General features: G+C 37.9%; 3 protein-coding genes across 4 annotated transcripts; 1 reads left to right on the top strand and 2 right to left on the bottom strand.

Annotated features, from left to right (window-relative positions):
* Nucleotides 1-4,051: 4,051 nt before the first annotated feature.
* On the top strand, nucleotides 4,052-4,736 carry LOC110414138 (Thioredoxin superfamily protein). Its single transcript, XM_021425205.2, has one exon. The coding sequence runs from the start codon at nucleotides 4,145-4,147 to the stop codon at nucleotides 4,451-4,453; it is 309 nt and encodes a 102-aa protein (XP_021280880.1). The 5' UTR covers nucleotides 4,052-4,144; the 3' UTR covers nucleotides 4,454-4,736.
* A 3,448-nt stretch (nucleotides 4,737-8,184) lies between these two features.
* LOC110414246 (zinc metalloproteinase aureolysin) lies at nucleotides 8,185-9,027 on the bottom strand. Its single transcript, XM_021425332.2, has 2 exons — nucleotides 8,815-9,027; nucleotides 8,185-8,685 (listed from the first exon to the last, which is right to left on the bottom strand). Exons 1-2 carry the CDS (start codon nucleotides 8,868-8,870, stop codon nucleotides 8,493-8,495), a joined length of 249 nt encoding a protein of 82 aa, XP_021281007.1. The 5' UTR covers nucleotides 8,871-9,027; the 3' UTR covers nucleotides 8,185-8,492.
* A 529-nt stretch (nucleotides 9,028-9,556) lies between these two features.
* LOC110413602 (BTB/POZ domain-containing protein At1g03010-like) lies at nucleotides 9,557-14,052 on the bottom strand. Of its 2 annotated transcripts, none has more exons than XM_021424468.2 (4): nucleotides 13,627-14,052; nucleotides 12,068-12,134; nucleotides 10,443-11,639; nucleotides 9,557-10,329 (listed from the first exon to the last, which is right to left on the bottom strand). In XM_021424468.2, the coding sequence occupies exons 1-4, from the start codon at nucleotides 13,716-13,718 to the stop codon at nucleotides 9,790-9,792; spliced, it is 1,896 nt and encodes a 631-aa protein (XP_021280143.1). In that variant the 5' UTR covers nucleotides 13,719-14,052; the 3' UTR covers nucleotides 9,557-9,789. The 2 variants fall into 2 exon arrangements, with proteins under 2 accessions (XP_021280143.1, XP_089639261.1); XM_089783135.1 differs by lacking the exon at nucleotides 13,627-14,052 and adding an exon at nucleotides 12,236-12,313.
* Nucleotides 14,053-16,653: the final 2,601 nt, after the last annotated feature.

Below are 16,653 nucleotides of genomic sequence, written 5' to 3'. Positions count from 1 at the left end.
CTCACTCGCTATGGGGACGGGCCCAGCATATAAGGCTGGGGCCTGAATACAAGCTTGGAGATTGAAGAGCCCTGTACTTTTACCAAGTTCAGAAGGGACTACCATTAGGGACTGAATGTAATTACTTGTTCAACTAAATTGGAAAATAACCCAAAAATGGAAAAACCTAAAACAAATACTAAACTGGATTCAACCGTGATGATTGATCTGTTTGATTTATTCTTCTTATTGTTACAATTCACTTTGACTTCTGATGGACAATACTGAAAATGATTTGGCTTGATTCAGTTATGGATTCTGCCCCTGAATTCTGAATTACTAATGTTATTCTAAAAATAAAAATTGCAAATAGTAACACAGTTTAGGAGGTGGCAGTTTATTTTTCGTTATCCGTAAAAATTTTGGCTAGAGGAATATTATTTCCTCCTAAACATTCGAAATTACAGAAAATAATTTTGATTTTAAAATTAAAAAGGAAAACGAATACTTTCAACTGGGGTCAATCTCTTAAATATGAAAATCAAATCAAACCAAGATATAGCTTCCCTAGTGCTCTCTTTGAGCCTTTAATGTAGGCCTGATTTCCTCAAATTTAATAGGAACATTTAGCTTGTTTTGTCAAGTGTCACACCCAAAATGATAAGAAAAAAGAATGGGCAAATTGCGCGGAAGGGTATCAAAGGAGAAAGACCAGAATGGACTACCGCAGACCAGACCAGACCAGACCAGACCAGATACGATAAGTAGATAACAGATTGACAATTACAAAAGTAAGAAACTAAGAAACACGCGCCGCGGGCCAAACCTCATCAACTCTCACATCAGGCATAAAGACAAGAAACATGGAATAGTGACGCACGTGGTCCAAGCAAGTGAAGAAAACAACCGCTCGATCGGGCACAGAGATATGCTTGCCCTGCTGTCAGCCTTCTTTGGAATTTTGATGACAACTAAGATTCAGCTTCCAGATCAAGATCATGATCGTTTATATTTGGGGAATAACCTGGTTTCATCACCAACAGTAAGAAGATCATGATCAGTCTTTCTGTCATGTGTTTTTGCATCTTGTTATTATATACTACTACTAGTTGGAGATCTTGCTAGCAATTGTTCTCCAAAATTTACTGATCTGGCTTTGCTTCTAGAAAAAGCATTCAAGGCAAAGCATGCTAGTTGAGGTCAATATTTTCTTTTTAAGAGTAGATGTACTTGATATTATATATTGTTGAGTTGTGACAAAACCATTAATTCGTACAAGGGCTGATTCAAGTACCTTCATAAAATCCAAGCTGCTGGGATGCCAGGAGCCGACTTCGCATTGTTCTTTTCTTTTCTTCAAGTACTACTACATGTAAAGATGAATCCACCAAAGTTGACATTCCCCAACTAAACAGTTTCTTTACCATAGGTACTTCTTATCCTCCTTGTCACTCTCTATCTCTCTTTCATGCAAATCCAAGAATATATTTGCGATGGAAGTATTGCCTAGTGTGCTTAAATGAATGACTCAGAACAAAATAATACAAAAAAAAAAAACCCGCAAGAAAATCAGAAAAAATCTTTCCACAAGGAAAGGAAAAAGTCGATATCTTCACATATTCTTTGATAAATATTAGCAGTATATTGGATTTTATGCAGGTGCTCAACGACATGACTTCATGCAGCTATATACACATGATAGTGTTAGAATACATTGATAGGGTTGACACATAGATTGAAGAGCTAACCATATCGGTTTTATAACAAAGAAGTTTCAAGTTCAAATCTCTGTTCTCTGTCTGATAATTAATTACGAAACATACATCCTGCTGTTATATATAAGTCTTGTGAAGATATATGTTTGGTCAAGTGACCCTGGCCTTTCGCTTTATCTCGAGCCAAGGGTACGCATGCTCTATTTACCTTTTTTTCCCTGGCTGCAGAGATACGTGGTGATATCTGGTACTCAAAGATTATACGTACAATTCCTTTTTAGACGAAGAATTCTTTATGCTGTTATCAGACAAAGAAGAAAAGCAGATGCATCATACCTGTGATTCAAATTGGCGGATTGAAGGTTCCAGGATAAAGTGAGGATGGATCGAGTTGTTCTAACATGAGAGATGATATCAAATTCTAAAATAAAAATCTCAGTGTCTATTCTCCTTTGTAATGGGAATATATTCTAACTCATAAATTAATGGTAAAAACTATGCATAGACGATGATACTAAGAGCTCACATCAGATAGATGATGAGATGAAACCATGTACGCCATTCTTGAAATATATTGTTCCTTGAAGATCTCTCTCCCGAGGGAAGTCAAAGGACTTTAATAAAGTAGTTCATTCATAGTAATAGACCATGTGATAAATCTTGTGGGAGTATCAACACAATATTTAACTTTAAGAAAGTTCTATAAATTTGCATCGATCCTACAGTTTAACTTCTAAATACCCACTATTTTCACACGCAACCAATTGATTTGTTTGCATTGGATTTTGAACTAGAAAGATCAGCAAACAACGAGCATTATTTAGTAAGGATTGGATAGCATTGCTTTGGATTTTGATATTGTTGTTTGCTGCTCCTTATGCTTACAGGCTAGATAGCTACGACGAGGTTTTGACAATTGAATCAAAGTCAGGTTGTGCAATCTTTTGATCTTTTAATATATCTTAAACCAGCAGCTAAACCACCGAAAGTTAGTCGTACACTGGAACTGCATTTGGCAGGAGGTTCCTATCTGAATACATTAAGCTGGGAAAAAAAAATAAAAGAGAATTGCTAAGAATCCTTCCCAGCCCTTATCATTCCTTATCTAACAAGTTTTTCCGATCACACCTATTTGCATTGATCAAATTGCAGATAGGTTCCAAAGGCCAAAGATATGGTTAAGAATCCTAATCTGGCGATTAGCCAACCCTTTTCTGCTGATATAAGATAATTCAATGTACTGCAAATAGTATTAAGTAAAATGTTAGCCGCATTTGAGTCCTTTATTTGTTTTTTCTTCTCTTGATGCAATAGTATATGGACTTTTGGGGACACAGATAGCTATTTCTTATTATTGTACTAAACCTACCGTCGGATGCATAATACTCTACTAAATCCACACTTTTCCATTTTTCAACCCAAACCCCATGGTGATTACTATAATAATTGTAGGCATTTCCAATAGTTCCGTGCACTAACAATGGTGTTCCATGTGGAAGAATATGATCAGCTTCGTTACTTTCTTTCCAGTAGGTCATGCAATGTGTTGAGAAGGAGAAGTAGATAATGTTTGTGGGTCCTCAAGGCATCTTCTTCTTCCTTCTTGTACGGCCATTACGTCTGTTTTTGTAATCCTTCAATGCTATTAAGAGTAGGTAGCTTTAGTAAGCATCTTTTTCTTTCCAATTTTCTCCTCTCCTTTCTCTCTTTTTCTGTTGGCTTTCGGTTTTCTTGAATAGAACTTATGCGAATCTTGTTATGGGAAACAAAAAGAGTGCTATCCCAATTGGATAAATTCAACTTCTTTTTCCACTTCAGCAGAGATGCCGCCAAATAGATGGAGCATCGATAGTTCTAGGATGGGAAAAATCAAACCAGAAATAGCTGATTACCTGAATGGACACGGGAGTTCTACCCTGCTCAACATTTCTTCTTCATTTCTGTCATTTCACCTTAATAAACTCAAACTAAATCTTGACAAAGCAACTTTAATTTTTGTGTGGCATTTTAGACTGTTTTTGTTTACAAATTCTTCTATTTTCGGGGGGTGTGAAAGGAGAAATATCTCATGACTTGCGTAATGCTATTCCTTTGAGAAAGACTTTGCTCTCTTTTATAAGTTAGGTATGTTCAGGATAGTCATTTTAAAATGTATTTATTGTCACATGTTATGTATTAACATACTGTTATGCAACTTGTTAGCACAAATTACAAAGTGTAGTGAGATCTAGATGTCTTTATCAATTAATCATCAAGGGCAATATAGGAATGATAGATCTTTTCGGTAGTTTATATTCAGTCTCATTATACGTTCATAGATAGTATAAATAGGTATCCAGGGTGGTTAGGTTCCTCACCACGGCAAAGCAGTTTAAACTTTGAAGTCTCCCAAGAAGCTTCATAGCACGCTCATATTACTCTTAAGTACTCGTCTTCTCCGCTGCATAACGATGGAAGTGGTTACAAGGATGGTTGCAGACAGGCCGGTGGTGATCTTTAGCAGGAGCACTTGTTGCATGAGCCATACCATCAAGACTCTCATAGGTGGCTTTGGGGCAAATCCTACAGTTTACGAGCTCGACGAAATTCAGAACGGGCAACAAGTTGAAAGGGCACTGCAGCAGCTGGGGTGCAAGCCCAGTGTACCGGCTGTATTCATAGGGCAACAGCTCATTGGAGGTCCTAACCAAGTCATGACCCTCCAAGTCAAGAACCAGCTTGTCCCATTGCTCATAAGGGCTGGAGCTATATGGATCTGAAACAGGAATTGACTTTCTACACTCAAGTCCACTACCATGCTGCTAAACAAAGTAACCAAAATAAGAGATAAGGCTTTATCTGTGTTTCCTGTTGGGTTTCGTGGTATATAGAATGAGTACTGTCACCTTTTAGATTTTTTTGCAGAGCATCCTTGTACACCGTTTTTGGGGCTGAGCAGGGTCACAGTCTTTTCCTTGTGCTGAATTTATAAGGAACTTGTATTTTAACTTGCTCATGTAAAATCCCTTGTCTATGCTAAATAAAGGTATATCTGCTATTATATGCTGCATGTAGTGGCTTGAACCTTGACTTGGCATTATATTTTCACTTGTCCTGGGAACACTAGCATATAAAAATAGAGGAGCAGAAACAGCACAAGAAGCTTCAGGGTGAGCAGGCCATTGAACAGCAGCCATGAGCTGAAAATTGGCAAGGTCAATGACTTATGATTAGCAAGGCTGAAAACTTACATGATGGAGCTGTCCTGAACTCAATATTCCCGACTGTCAAATAAGCTCTTCAATTTTATGCATTGATGACCTTCAAAAGCAGCGCCAAGTAGTTGGAATATGACAGATTATCAAAGCATTTCAAGTCATCCAGAAAAGAGGGGAAAAAAAGGTTACTAAACCTCCCTTGAGCATGATTCGGCAATATAATACTGATTTTGGGGAAGTCGACAAAGAGCAACACTGGAGCGCTCGTTAAACTATCCAATGCCTCTTAGTATATGGCAAATTTCCTTGTTTCTTAAGGCCACTAACTCGAGGAAGGAATTAGACTGAAAAAACTACTACATTGGAGGCTTCGAGGCAGCTGGATTAATCCCGAAGCCCATTATGGCCTGCAAAATTTGTTCTTCTTGTCACCTGAACAGGCCATAGCCGCTCATTCTGATGGATTCTTCCCCATTTTAGCTTGAACTGCTAAGTAACATTTCCTTCCGTCACTTTGTTTTCCTCTCAAAGCAGGGCGGTCCGTTACTGTATCATTTTCTTAAACCAGCAGCAGCCTAAATATTTCCTAGTTTCACTGAACTGACTAGTCAAACCACATTGATTCGCGTCTTGGTCATTAGCAGAATTCAGACCAGGCTAACTTCCGAATTCCGACTAGCTGGCCATTCTCGGTCGTGAGTAGGGAGAGTTTAGTCTTTCCTCGGCTAAGCACCATCACCAAATTCCTCCAAGGACATGCGTGTCCTCGACTGCTCTTTTAATTCCATATACTGGTCATAATGATTAAAAAGACCTAAATAGAATTAATTAGTAACCTAATGACCACATTAAAGGGGCTGCATAGCTTAGAAAAATAATTTAATAAGTCATGTTGGGTTCGGAAACAGCTCAGTCATCTACAACTTGATGCTGATGTTAATGCAACTTTTGTCCGTTAAAGTTGACAAACCAGTGTTAGAGAATCCAAACAAAAGCTTCTAAATTAAGCCGTATCTTTAAATGCAAAGCTGTTCGTCAAGATTTTCCTCCAATCAAAAATTCCCCTGGACAGAGTTTGCACGGCGACATCAATTGACAAAGCAAGGCTTTCTTTGCATCAGACACCTATGTTAGTTCAGAGTTGAGATGAGGCGTTGAACAAGACAGTATGGAATATAGCAATCGAACCATGTGATCTGATAGAAGACGAAAACATAATCTAAACATGAGAGGTGTCCGAAAACGAATGAAGCCACTAGCGCATCAGGGGGAATCATTGGAAATAAAAATCCATCTCTTTCAGATCATAATCAGTCTGGTTACATATTTGGAGAATAATTTAGATCCGAAAAGATGAGTTCTACTGGAGTTGCAGCTTCTGTTCATGCTTTTAACTAGCTGCTTTGTTGCGGAGAATTTTTCTCAATCTTAAATCTGGGAAAGCACCAAGATACATCAGCCCTTTGTCATATGTTTTGAGCTTTCGATTTTACTTGTTAGCTTTGAAGGGCAAAGCTTTAGTATCTGAATTTTACAAAAAGCAGAACCTACGACGGTACCTCCTGAGCTTACTGCTTATGATAGCCCATTTTTAACCATGCCGCTGGCTTGTCTGCCACATTGGAAAGGCCACTTGCCCTGGCCTCAAAACAAAAGCTTTGCTTTACCTAGTGCCTTTCCAGCTATATTACAAGTCACAAATTCGACATTAGTATATTTGTTTTTACTATTTAGTTTTTAACTTTACAACATTAATTAATATTAAGCCAACTACAAGTCCACGAAGCAATAATGTCGTTCTTCTGCGCTCTGGTGGAGATCATCCACAGCTCTAATTCACAAAAGCAATTTAATCTCAGCTTCAAGCACAAGTTAAATTGGTTTTGCCAACTTATTTTGATTTGTAAATATTCTTCTATTCCCCACTTTATATAGGAGTGCTAGCCATTATGGCTGATAGGGTTAGGTTCATCAGAGCTAAGCATTTGAAGTCTCCCTACGAACTTCATAGCACCACATATTTCCTGATTTATCTCTTTTCCGAAACCATTTGAGATCTTCAGAAACAGCAGTAGTTGCACATACCATACCATCAAAAGAATCAAAATTGACCTTGGGGCAAATCGCACTGTATATGAACTCTACCATATCGGAACATGCGGCAAATTGACAAGGCACAAGAGCAGTTGGGGTATCAGCCCAGTGTACCTGCTGTATTCACAGGGCAACAGCTCATTGGAGGTGCTCCTCAGGTTATGACCCTCCATGAGGATCATCAGCTACATCCATTGCTCACTAAGGCAGGAGCAATATGAATACGAAACAGATCTAGTTTCTCAACTCAGCTCTGATGCCAGGTTGCAAAACAAATTTTAAAAAGAAAAAGGATAACTCTACCTTAATTTTTCTTGTTGGAACAATAAAATGAGTACCAATTAACAATTTTAGATACTTCAGAGACTGGAGAGCCTCCTTACCTTGTAGACTTTCTTGGGAACTGGGAAGGGAGGGCTGCAGATATAGCAATTTATATTTAACTTCCTCATGTAATATCCCTTGCCTATGCTTTGAATTTACTTGCACCGTTTAATGGCTTGAACATTGGTTCAACATGATAGCCCAATAGATACCATGGGAACTTGCGCACAAAATACAGGATCAGTTATTACAAACAGCAACAAGCTTTAGAGAACCTAGGGCCTCTAGGCAGATATCCGTGTCAGGGCAGTTTTCTCAATGTTTGTAGGGCAAAGAATTCTATGAGGGTTAAGATAGTACAGAAGTTAAGCAGTCGCTGGATGCCTTCTGGAATCAATTCAAAGAAGATAACTACACAATAGCATAAGCATTCTTCCCGTTTCAGTCAGAAGACATAAATTGTTTGAAATCCTTTGGATAAAAGCCAGCTACAAGCCCATCAAGTCATTTGTATTTTCCTTCAAAGCAAGGTACCTCTAACCGTTTTGGTTCATCAGTTCTTTCACAGTATACCAATGCCATACAATCAAAAACTTAATAGCAATTAGTTTTAGGTCATTAATAAGCAAAACTTGAACCACATCAATTATCAAGTAACTAATTGTCCAGTCGCAATAGAAACTAGGGACTTCGTTAGTGAAAGACCATTAAAGCATCCACATTACGGACTAGTAAACCAAGTGAAAAGATAAAAAGTTGAAAACATCTAATGCATGAGAAGAAAAGCACACCAGTGACACCACACCTATAGGAGACATAGAGAGAGAAATTCGTTTTTGCCATGATTACTCATAATCATAGGTTTTGAAGAATGGTTTAGAACTAACAACGATTCACTTGGTTTTGTACATTCTGTTCTACGATTTTAATTACAATGTTCCGGAGAATTTTGTCCTGTATCACATCTCGAAGGCATTAAAAGGAAAATCCAAAACTTTATTCAGAACTGATAGCAAAGCTTACATACCGAAAAAACACCAATCAGCTCTAAGAAGAAAGAAATGAAAGAGCTAATCTACAAGTGCTTTGATGAAACGCCGAGGAAAGTGTTTACTTTCACTGATTTACAACAATTCCTTCCATCAATCATCTATCGAAAACAATACGGCGGCATAATAATTGTTTACCTGTGAATATAAACTTTCGAAACGCCGTTTCTTTGCTCTATAATGGCATTCCTCCGCCAATTCTCAACGGCTCTACGAACCGTAGCGTTTGCCTCGCGAATTTCGTCGGCGGAGAATTTGTGCTCGATGATTCCCAAAGGTCCAGGTTGTAAAACTTTGATTACAGTTTCCATTTCTTGCTCCAATTGCCTTTCAAATATCAAAGGAGTAGAGCATATGAAATTAGACGACGTAATTGCATGTTAAAAGATTCTAAAATTTGAAGACTCGGAAACCCTAAGAGGAGAAAAAGGAATTGCAAAGGCCGAATACAAGTACCGGAAAAGCTTTGGGATGGGCAAGACGTTGCCCAACTGAGAAAAAGATACGCGCATCTCAATCTTTGTTCTCAATACCCAACGTTTGGATCCGAAGATTGAAGAGAGAAGAGACACAACGTTTGGGGAAGAGGAGAGGTCGATTCCAGAATTAGCGCGGTCAAACCTCCGACAGGAAGCAATGACCGTGACGCTTCGATGAAAGGTTTCAGTTTTAAAACGCAGCGTTTTCACAAGTCTTAATGTTTTGGTTTCTTTATTTTTATTTTTGTCGGCATAGTAAATAAATAAATAAATAAATTTATATTTTGTTATTAAATTAAATCAAATATTTGTATTTTTATTTTAATTCAAACATATTATCAAGACTAACAAATGATAAATTATTAATAATAAAAATATCATTTATAATTTTTTATGTCGTATGATATTAATTTTAAAAAAAAAATATTATGAGATCATATTATTATTTTATATGAATATGTCATATCATTGTTTTATATGAATATTTCATATCATTGTAATGTTACGTTAATATTACATATATAAAAATGTAATATTATTTTATCTTTGAATTATTAACAAACATTTCCAAAGTGAATTTAGATAAAGGTTTGTACATCCGGAGAAAAATTGTTTGAAAAAGGAGGCAAGAATGTTTGTTTATACAAGTGAAAAAGTGCGATAGCTTAAAAGGCTTGTGTGTCTACTCATTCATCTACAGATTCTCACAGTCACACATGTAGCAAAATAGCTAGCATTAAGTCTACAAGTTTTGAGTGAGTATGCCGTTCCCTCAAGACTCTTTCAAAATGTGAAGGCAATCATCTCACTGAACAAAGCAACCCCAGAATCCAACACTCCAAAAAAAGACAAAAAATAGAAGCTAGTAGCTATCAACTCTGCCATTAGACCACAACTCTCACACTACACATATTACTATACACTCTTCAGTTATTCACCCCCTTTACAATAGTCACGATACCGAGTGACGCCTTCGCCTTTGGAACAAGAATCGAGATTCTGAATTGGCTTTACCTCCTATAGGCTTCAGATTGTTGATCCTGAATAGGGAGTTGAGCTTACTTAATTTCTTGGTGAATGATTTGAATAATTTGTTAGCAGGATGAGTCCTAACCAACTCTTGTTTCATGGAAACATGGTCCTTTTCTAAGTCGGTTAGCCTCATTCTCATTCTTGCAACTTCAAGCTTCAGTTCTCGGTTCTCTCTTCTCACTGATGCATAGTTGTCTCTTGGTGAGATGGCTCCACTTCCTGCACCGCTGCTTGAACGTTGAGGGAACTGACCGTTGATTGCACCAAAGAAGAACTGATTGTGGCCTCCACTCATTGCATTCCGAAGCCTGATTTGCTCAAAATATAACACTTGGACAGCCATCTGCACTGGTAACCTTTCGTTCTGTGCTGCATGGCTACAGGCTTCTTGAGATAGTTTCTGACAGTCTATGGTCTTGCATAGTCTGTAGCGTTCAGAATCCTTTATGTTCGGATGAACCTGTAAACAGAAGCAGAAAATGGTTCTGATTAAGAACCTGGAAAGAGAATTATGAAATACCTAAAGATAACTTAGCTCTGGAACTACTTAGTGCTTTCGTGTGAGATCCTCACTTTGAGGAAGATATCAACAGCTCTGTATAATCCATCGCTAACAATGCGAGCATGGTCTGGAAGCAGTTCTGCTAGTGCTATGAATTTTGATGGCAACAAGTTTGGGTCTAGTGCAACTTCTGCAAGATAAGTGTCCAGTAACTTAGATACTTTGAGGATTGAACTTTGTTTGGGCGATCCGGGGCTGTCAAAATCATATGCCATTTCACTTTCATCCCTCAAGGGATTATCCTCATCATCATCCTCATCCAAGTTTAGAAAAATGGAGAAGATCCTCAGGATTGACTCTGTATCATACATGGTTGTATGATTGTTTCCATGTGAATTGGCTGGTATTAAGATGTCTTCAAGAATTGCTTGGTCTAGTTGCAGACCAATCCGCCTCTCCAAATCAGATCTGCAAGAAGTGGATGCTGATGAGGCTATTGCAGCTTTCAATAAACTGGAGAGAAACGCCATGGGAACTGAACTCTTCCTTGATTGGGTTGGCAGTAAGCTAACCATGGCTTCAACAATTACCCTTTGTTTCTTTTGCAGCTCCAAATCCAATAGGCTTCCCTTTATCAAGTGAGGGTCCCTGACAACCAGACCTTGAAGAGAATTATGGGTGTAATTTATCAAAATTTTGCTGATCATGTCCTGTTTTAGACCCTTTGACTTTACAGCCGATAAAACTCGTTGGAAGAAATCAAGATTAAGAACTGCCAGAGACTTTCCCCACCAGTCGGATGGTGTTTCTGGTTCCGTGTTTGGCATACCTTTTGATGGATAGTTGTGATCAAGTTTCAATAAGCCAGAAGTGAGTTGCTCTTTGCATGCATTATTTGCAATTGCATTGATAAGCCTGTTAACCAGGTGGATCTCTTCAGACATCGGCAAGAGGCTTTCACAACAGTGAAGAACAGATATTGAGCTTGAGATGTTTGGGAGTACCATGTCCTTCAAATAAGCTTCTGTACGAGCTTCAAGATTCTTCTCTGCAAACTCTTCCGTCATGTCCAGGAAATGTGATGCACATCTTAACATTGCAACGTTTGATAGAGTAATCTCAACATTTATTCCATAGCAGAATTTTGCAGCTAGTTCAAATGCCTCTGGTCCACCCGGAACAGAAGAGATATTTATGCGTGCAATTTTTGCATCTTTTGCATCAATCAACAGCTTCCGGATTCTTCCACTCCGAGAAACTAGAGGGAACTGAAAAGAAATATTGCAACCGCATGACTAATGCTTCTATGATAACGGTGCACCCAGTTTCTTGGTCACAAGGTAAATATCTTTCAGATACTATATGCATACATTAGAAAACATGAAAGAATAAATGCGACTCACAGTTTCATTTTCAGTGTTGGATCTATATGTTAGAGCAATAGCTTAAGTAGATGACAGACCATTATTAATTTTGAAATTTGAACAATCTCAAAAAGGATTCCCCCGGTTTTCTCTGGTTCAAGGGAAGCATAGATTTTATACACATGCTCTGAATGCAAACTGGAAATCATAAAAGCACAGGTTTTTCACACAAGGACATTTTTTCTCTCTGCAATAATGTGGTGAGTGCAACTGCAGGCACTATAATAATTACATGTTTGCTGCTAAAAAATGCCAAAGCAGATTCAACTTACCTTGTGAAGTGCAAAGCTTGATGCTCCTACCTCAATCGCAAGGTCACTAGAAACATCAGAAATAGGCCTGCAAGATAGATAACTAAGGTTAAATTAAATGATGCTGCATAGAAACTAAAAACTTGGAAGCAAAAAGAGAGAGATGAATGCACTCATATGCACTCATACAAGTTCGTTAGTGCCAATAATTTAGATATCATATTGTTCCTTCTGCCATGGCCCTGCATTCCCATGCTTGAACCCATAAATTCCCAATGGTTCAGTCAATTGTAAGTTCACTTTATATTCATTGAACACTCTAAATCTATGGACAAAATCAATCTTGATTTCGTGGTTCGACATGCAGGGCCCAGATAGAAAACTGACAACTCAATAATTATAGCATGAGTGGTGTCGTTGCTCAAATATCAGGGTAAGCAATAAGGTCAAATTGTCATAAAAAGGTAAAAAATTTGAAGCACATACTGCTGAAACTGGTTTTAGTTTTGGAAATGGAAAACAATTCAGCTATTTTACTGACTGGCACAGATAGATGGGATCCCATACGGGCCCTTAGATTTATTGGATAGCTGTGTGTGTTTTTGTTGCATTGTGTGAGAAGCAAGAAGGTTTGTCAGGCACAATAACTGTTGTACGACTTTCTCGTACACTGTTTGAGGGCCTTTAGATAGTAAATTAACAAGAATTATTGATTGGCAGCTTGAGAGAATTTAGCAGTTCATTTTGTTGATTGTGTAGGATAAGAATAATACATCCCCATCCGGCAGCCGAGCCTCGTGGTGCTGTCACTTTGGATGGAAGGCTTCCCAAGGTCAAGATCACAGCTAAAAGGGGTTGATCTGTCACACTCTTGGCTGACTGTATCCCTGGGTTATCAGCAAGTGCTGCTGTCTAATTTTATTTTACAAGAGGGGCCTCAGATGAGATGAGACTGCTAACAGACTGAAGCCGAGCCCCTATGAAATGGGTGGGGAATCTACCAAAATGCCCTGATGTCAAACTTTAAACGAAAGCTCAAAGCCTAGGAAATGCACCTACTTTTCTCATAACAGTTCCTTCTCCAGACAATTGGAAAATTATGTAAGAAGGAGATTGCATAACTTATGAACCCAGGAAATAGTGCATAACACTTAATTCTGTTGTTGTTGTTATTATTATTGTTGTCAGAATGAAGAATGAAGTTGGAAAACATCGCCCTCGAAATTAATATCAAATTCCGAGTCAATTACTCAGGGTTCAGAATCTATCTGGCAAGTAAAAGCAAAGCTCCAAATATATCAATCAAAAATACTATTGAATTTTGATCCCTAAAACAAGAAAAAGAAAGGTAATATTTTCAAAGTTTCATGTGTCAGAAGCATCGAATAAATAAATGTTGCAATGTTTGCGGAAATTTTATAAAAGAATTTACCTATTCAAAATCTAATAGGAAAGTTTTGTTTTATCCATTGTCCAGAAATAGAAGCAAACTATGATATTTACGTGTGAATGTAACCTTAAAACCACTGTACAACAGAGCTGGCATTTTCGTAGACAACGGCAAAGAAGAAGAAACTTACCACTCAGTAGCATGCCTTATACTGGAACTTGGACGAAAAGATCTCTTCCCAGATATGCTTGGTTTCAATTCTGCAACAGTAACAACACCCATCTCCTCACAAAGCTGGCAAAAGTCAGATTTCAGCCTGAGTACCCCTTTCCGGACCAGCAACCCCTTCAAGAAGTTTCAGTCCTCAAAGAATCCGAACTGTTTGTATTTTCTTAGCAGGCCGAGAATCTATTTGTCAGTTCAACAGTTCCAGGTTCTGCTGCTGACAGGTTGTTGAAGGACACCAATCTCTCTTTCTTCTGCTAAGGACCTCTATGTGGAAAGAGAAAGGCTTGGAGTGAGGTAAAAGTCACATGAACTCATGCAGGATTAAAGGGTAGTGATGACTTTGAAATATACTTTAATGAGTGTATGTAACATAATGTGCCTAATCTAAAGTCAAGAACGTGTTGGTGTGCTTGCACTTTTCGGTGAAAGCTAGTGAGAGTGGCCTTTTTTACATGGTTTTTGTTTATGAAGGAAATCGCAGGATTCCTGAAGGGTTGCAGTGCTTTTTGGGGATATAATCATGGCTTGTGAAAGCTACCCACATTAACACTGGCTTAATTTAACTCTATATTATGTGTAAAGTCTCACTAAAGTAGGAAATTAAGAGGATGAGTTGGATTATATGTTATAATTACTACCACTGACCATATAGTACATCACTCAAGTCTACTTTAAAATTTTGCCAGTAGCCCAGGCCTTCAATTGTGGACATTTCCGTGCCACAATCACTAGGACATTACCTTAACAGTTGCTACAGTTTTCTGAATTTCTCCAAAGTTGATGTCATCCCTTCTTCTGCCTACACAAACATTTGTAGTTTTGTACCCTTGGTTTTGGGAAAACATATTTTTGACCTCAAAAATAGAGGATACACTGTTTACAAGGTTAAATGTGACAAATTCAAACACTAGTTGGGAAAAAAGTGTACAGATGCAATCATTTAAGTTACAAAAATCTCCACGTAGTATCTAGATATGTGAATTTGTCGGTTTGTTATGTCAAGCTCCACTTTACCTAATCACGCAAATATACACCATAAATTTATTGGTTAGTATATGTACACTTTGGTGTGGCAGACTGTTGGATTAATTATGACCTAAGATTGCATCGATCAAGTGGTAATAATGATCCCATCAATTTATGCTTTTTCGTGTGTGGCTAGACTCAGTGGTTGGTTGTAGTCTTTACATTTAATTAGCCACGATGTTTGTTGATCAAAAATGCTGAGATGATTTGATCATTTGCCTCTTTCCTTTTTTTTTTTTCCTTGCCTCCTTGGCTGGCTTGAAAAACCCTTTTATGCTTTCCTCCTCTCTGTTATGAGTCTACTGACTCTACCCAGATCCCATGAGGGCCAAATTTTTTGGATTGGGGGCAAAAAGCTTTGAATTTGTAAATGGTTTTGCATTATATTGTCCATATTATCTATTAGGTAGGCACATCATGAAGGCGTCGTAGGTCTCTTAGGACAAAAGTTATCTTCATGTTTTTTATGCCATTACTTTTGAGAAAAGCTTTAGATTGTATCTGTTTGAACCAGGTGTTATGGCAATAAGCATCCACATCAGAAAGCTTAAAATATTGTTATTTATTTATTTATGATTATTATTTTGAAATAGTATTTGGAAAACAAATTATTAGACGGCCACCTGAAGAATTAATCATGAGACTTGCCTCAACAAAGGTGGCATAATGCATGAAATATTGGTGTAGCCACTCAGGGTTTTCCTTATCACTTCCTCAACTTTTCTCTTTCCATAAACTAAACTTATATGCAAAATCCAAGGGTGGAAGCCTCCCAAAAGATAATCAAAAGGGTTGATGAGTTTTAAATCAGATCATCTCACTTGCATTTCATGTTGTTGTTATTAAATGATGTTTCCTTCTCAATTTTACAGTAAATAAATATAAGAATTCAGATATCAACATCTCTGTGTTTTGGACAGATTGATGATCCTACAGTGGGGTTCAAAATCTTTTTAGAAATCAAAATTTAAAACTTTGTTTTCTCCTCCCTCCCCCTTGGACATCAGGCAATTGGGAGAATAGCCCAGACATTGGTACTAAAGCCAAAAGGGAATTTCCTTTGTCCCTCTTCTTTTCTTAGTAGTAAACACAGGTGAAGGGGAAAGCAGTTTTGAATCATTAGAGCAGGTGAGCAAAGCAAAGGAGGTGGCTACAATTATAGTTGCAAAAAACATGTGAGCCCACTCCTTCTCCAGTCTCCATGGGGGTGCATTGCTCCAAAAATATGATAATGCTGCTGCTAAATTAAGGGTGGCTGATCTTGTTCGTGTGGGTGGATGTTCTTAATTATGATCATACTATAATCATTCTCATTCATTCTCCTTGCCTAAACAAACGTATGGGAATGACCCAGAAATTTTTCTTTCCCTCAACCACTAATTACCTGTTTGCATTTATTGTTCTTTGCCATTGGTAGGGTTACTTTCAAATCATTGAACTATGGCTTGGCTAAGTTGGCTTACACGTGGGCTGGTTCATCCCAATACCTTCCGCAGCCCCATTTCTTCACATTCAAGGCTTCTGAGAAGGATTAATGAACAAAACCCTGACACGTCATTCTCTTGTTACAGAAACTGGCAACCATTCTCTTACTAGTAAGAATGTGAGAATGTACGTTGCTCTTCCAATCAAAGCACCCCCGATACAGTGTAAAACAATGTCCATCAATTGGAAGTTGCAAATTTTTTGTAAACGTTATCCCTTTTTAAAAAACCAGTAATGATAGTTGCAGCCAACAGGAGAAACTGTGTTTCCTTTTTTTCTGTTTGGTAACAAGTGAAACTTAGGGCAAAGTAAAGTGAAACATATGACTTTATGGGCTTTTAGCCATAAGTCAAGCAAACCGGGAAACAAGCTTTCTCATCTCAACAGGAAAACACATCACTTTTAACTTGTCCTTGTGAGACCAAGATTGTTGCGCATGCTCGAGCCAAAAGTGATTTGATTAGAGATGAAATAACCT

This window comes from Theobroma umbraticum, unplaced genomic scaffold, assembly GCF_002168275.2.
Source record: "Theobroma umbraticum cultivar Fairchild unplaced genomic scaffold, ASM216827v3 scaffold_4.1, whole genome shotgun sequence".
Taxonomy (NCBI): domain Eukaryota; kingdom Viridiplantae; phylum Streptophyta; class Magnoliopsida; order Malvales; family Malvaceae; genus Theobroma; species Theobroma umbraticum.
The sequence above is the reverse complement of the archived record's forward strand: the minus strand, read 5'-3'. Positions and strand labels throughout refer to the sequence as shown.

Excerpts from the sequence above, each read along its gene's own strand:
- LOC110413602 (XM_021424468.2), bottom strand. The coding sequence starts at position 13,718 with ATGGGTGTTGTTACTGTTGCAGAATTGAAACCAAGCATATCTGGGAAG. Across the intron at positions 12,135-13,626 it reads ATAAGGCATGCTACTGAGTG|GCCTATTTCTGATGTTTCTA; the intron begins GTAAGTTTCTTC and ends TCTATCTTGCAG. Across the intron at positions 10,330-10,442 it reads CTGTTGATATCTTCCTCAAA|GTTCATCCGAACATAAAGGA; the intron begins GTGAGGATCTCA and ends TTCTGTTTACAG.
- LOC110414246 (XM_021425332.2), bottom strand. The coding sequence starts at position 8,870 with ATGCGCGTATCTTTTTCTCAGTTGGGCAACGTCTTGCCCATCCCAAAG. Across the intron at positions 8,686-8,814 it reads CCCATCCCAAAGCTTTTCCG|GCAATTGGAGCAAGAAATGG; the intron begins GTACTTGTATTC and ends GATATTTGAAAG.
- LOC110414138 (XM_021425205.2), top strand. The coding sequence starts at position 4,145 with ATGGAAGTGGTTACAAGGATGGTTGCAGACAGGCCGGTGGTGATCTTT.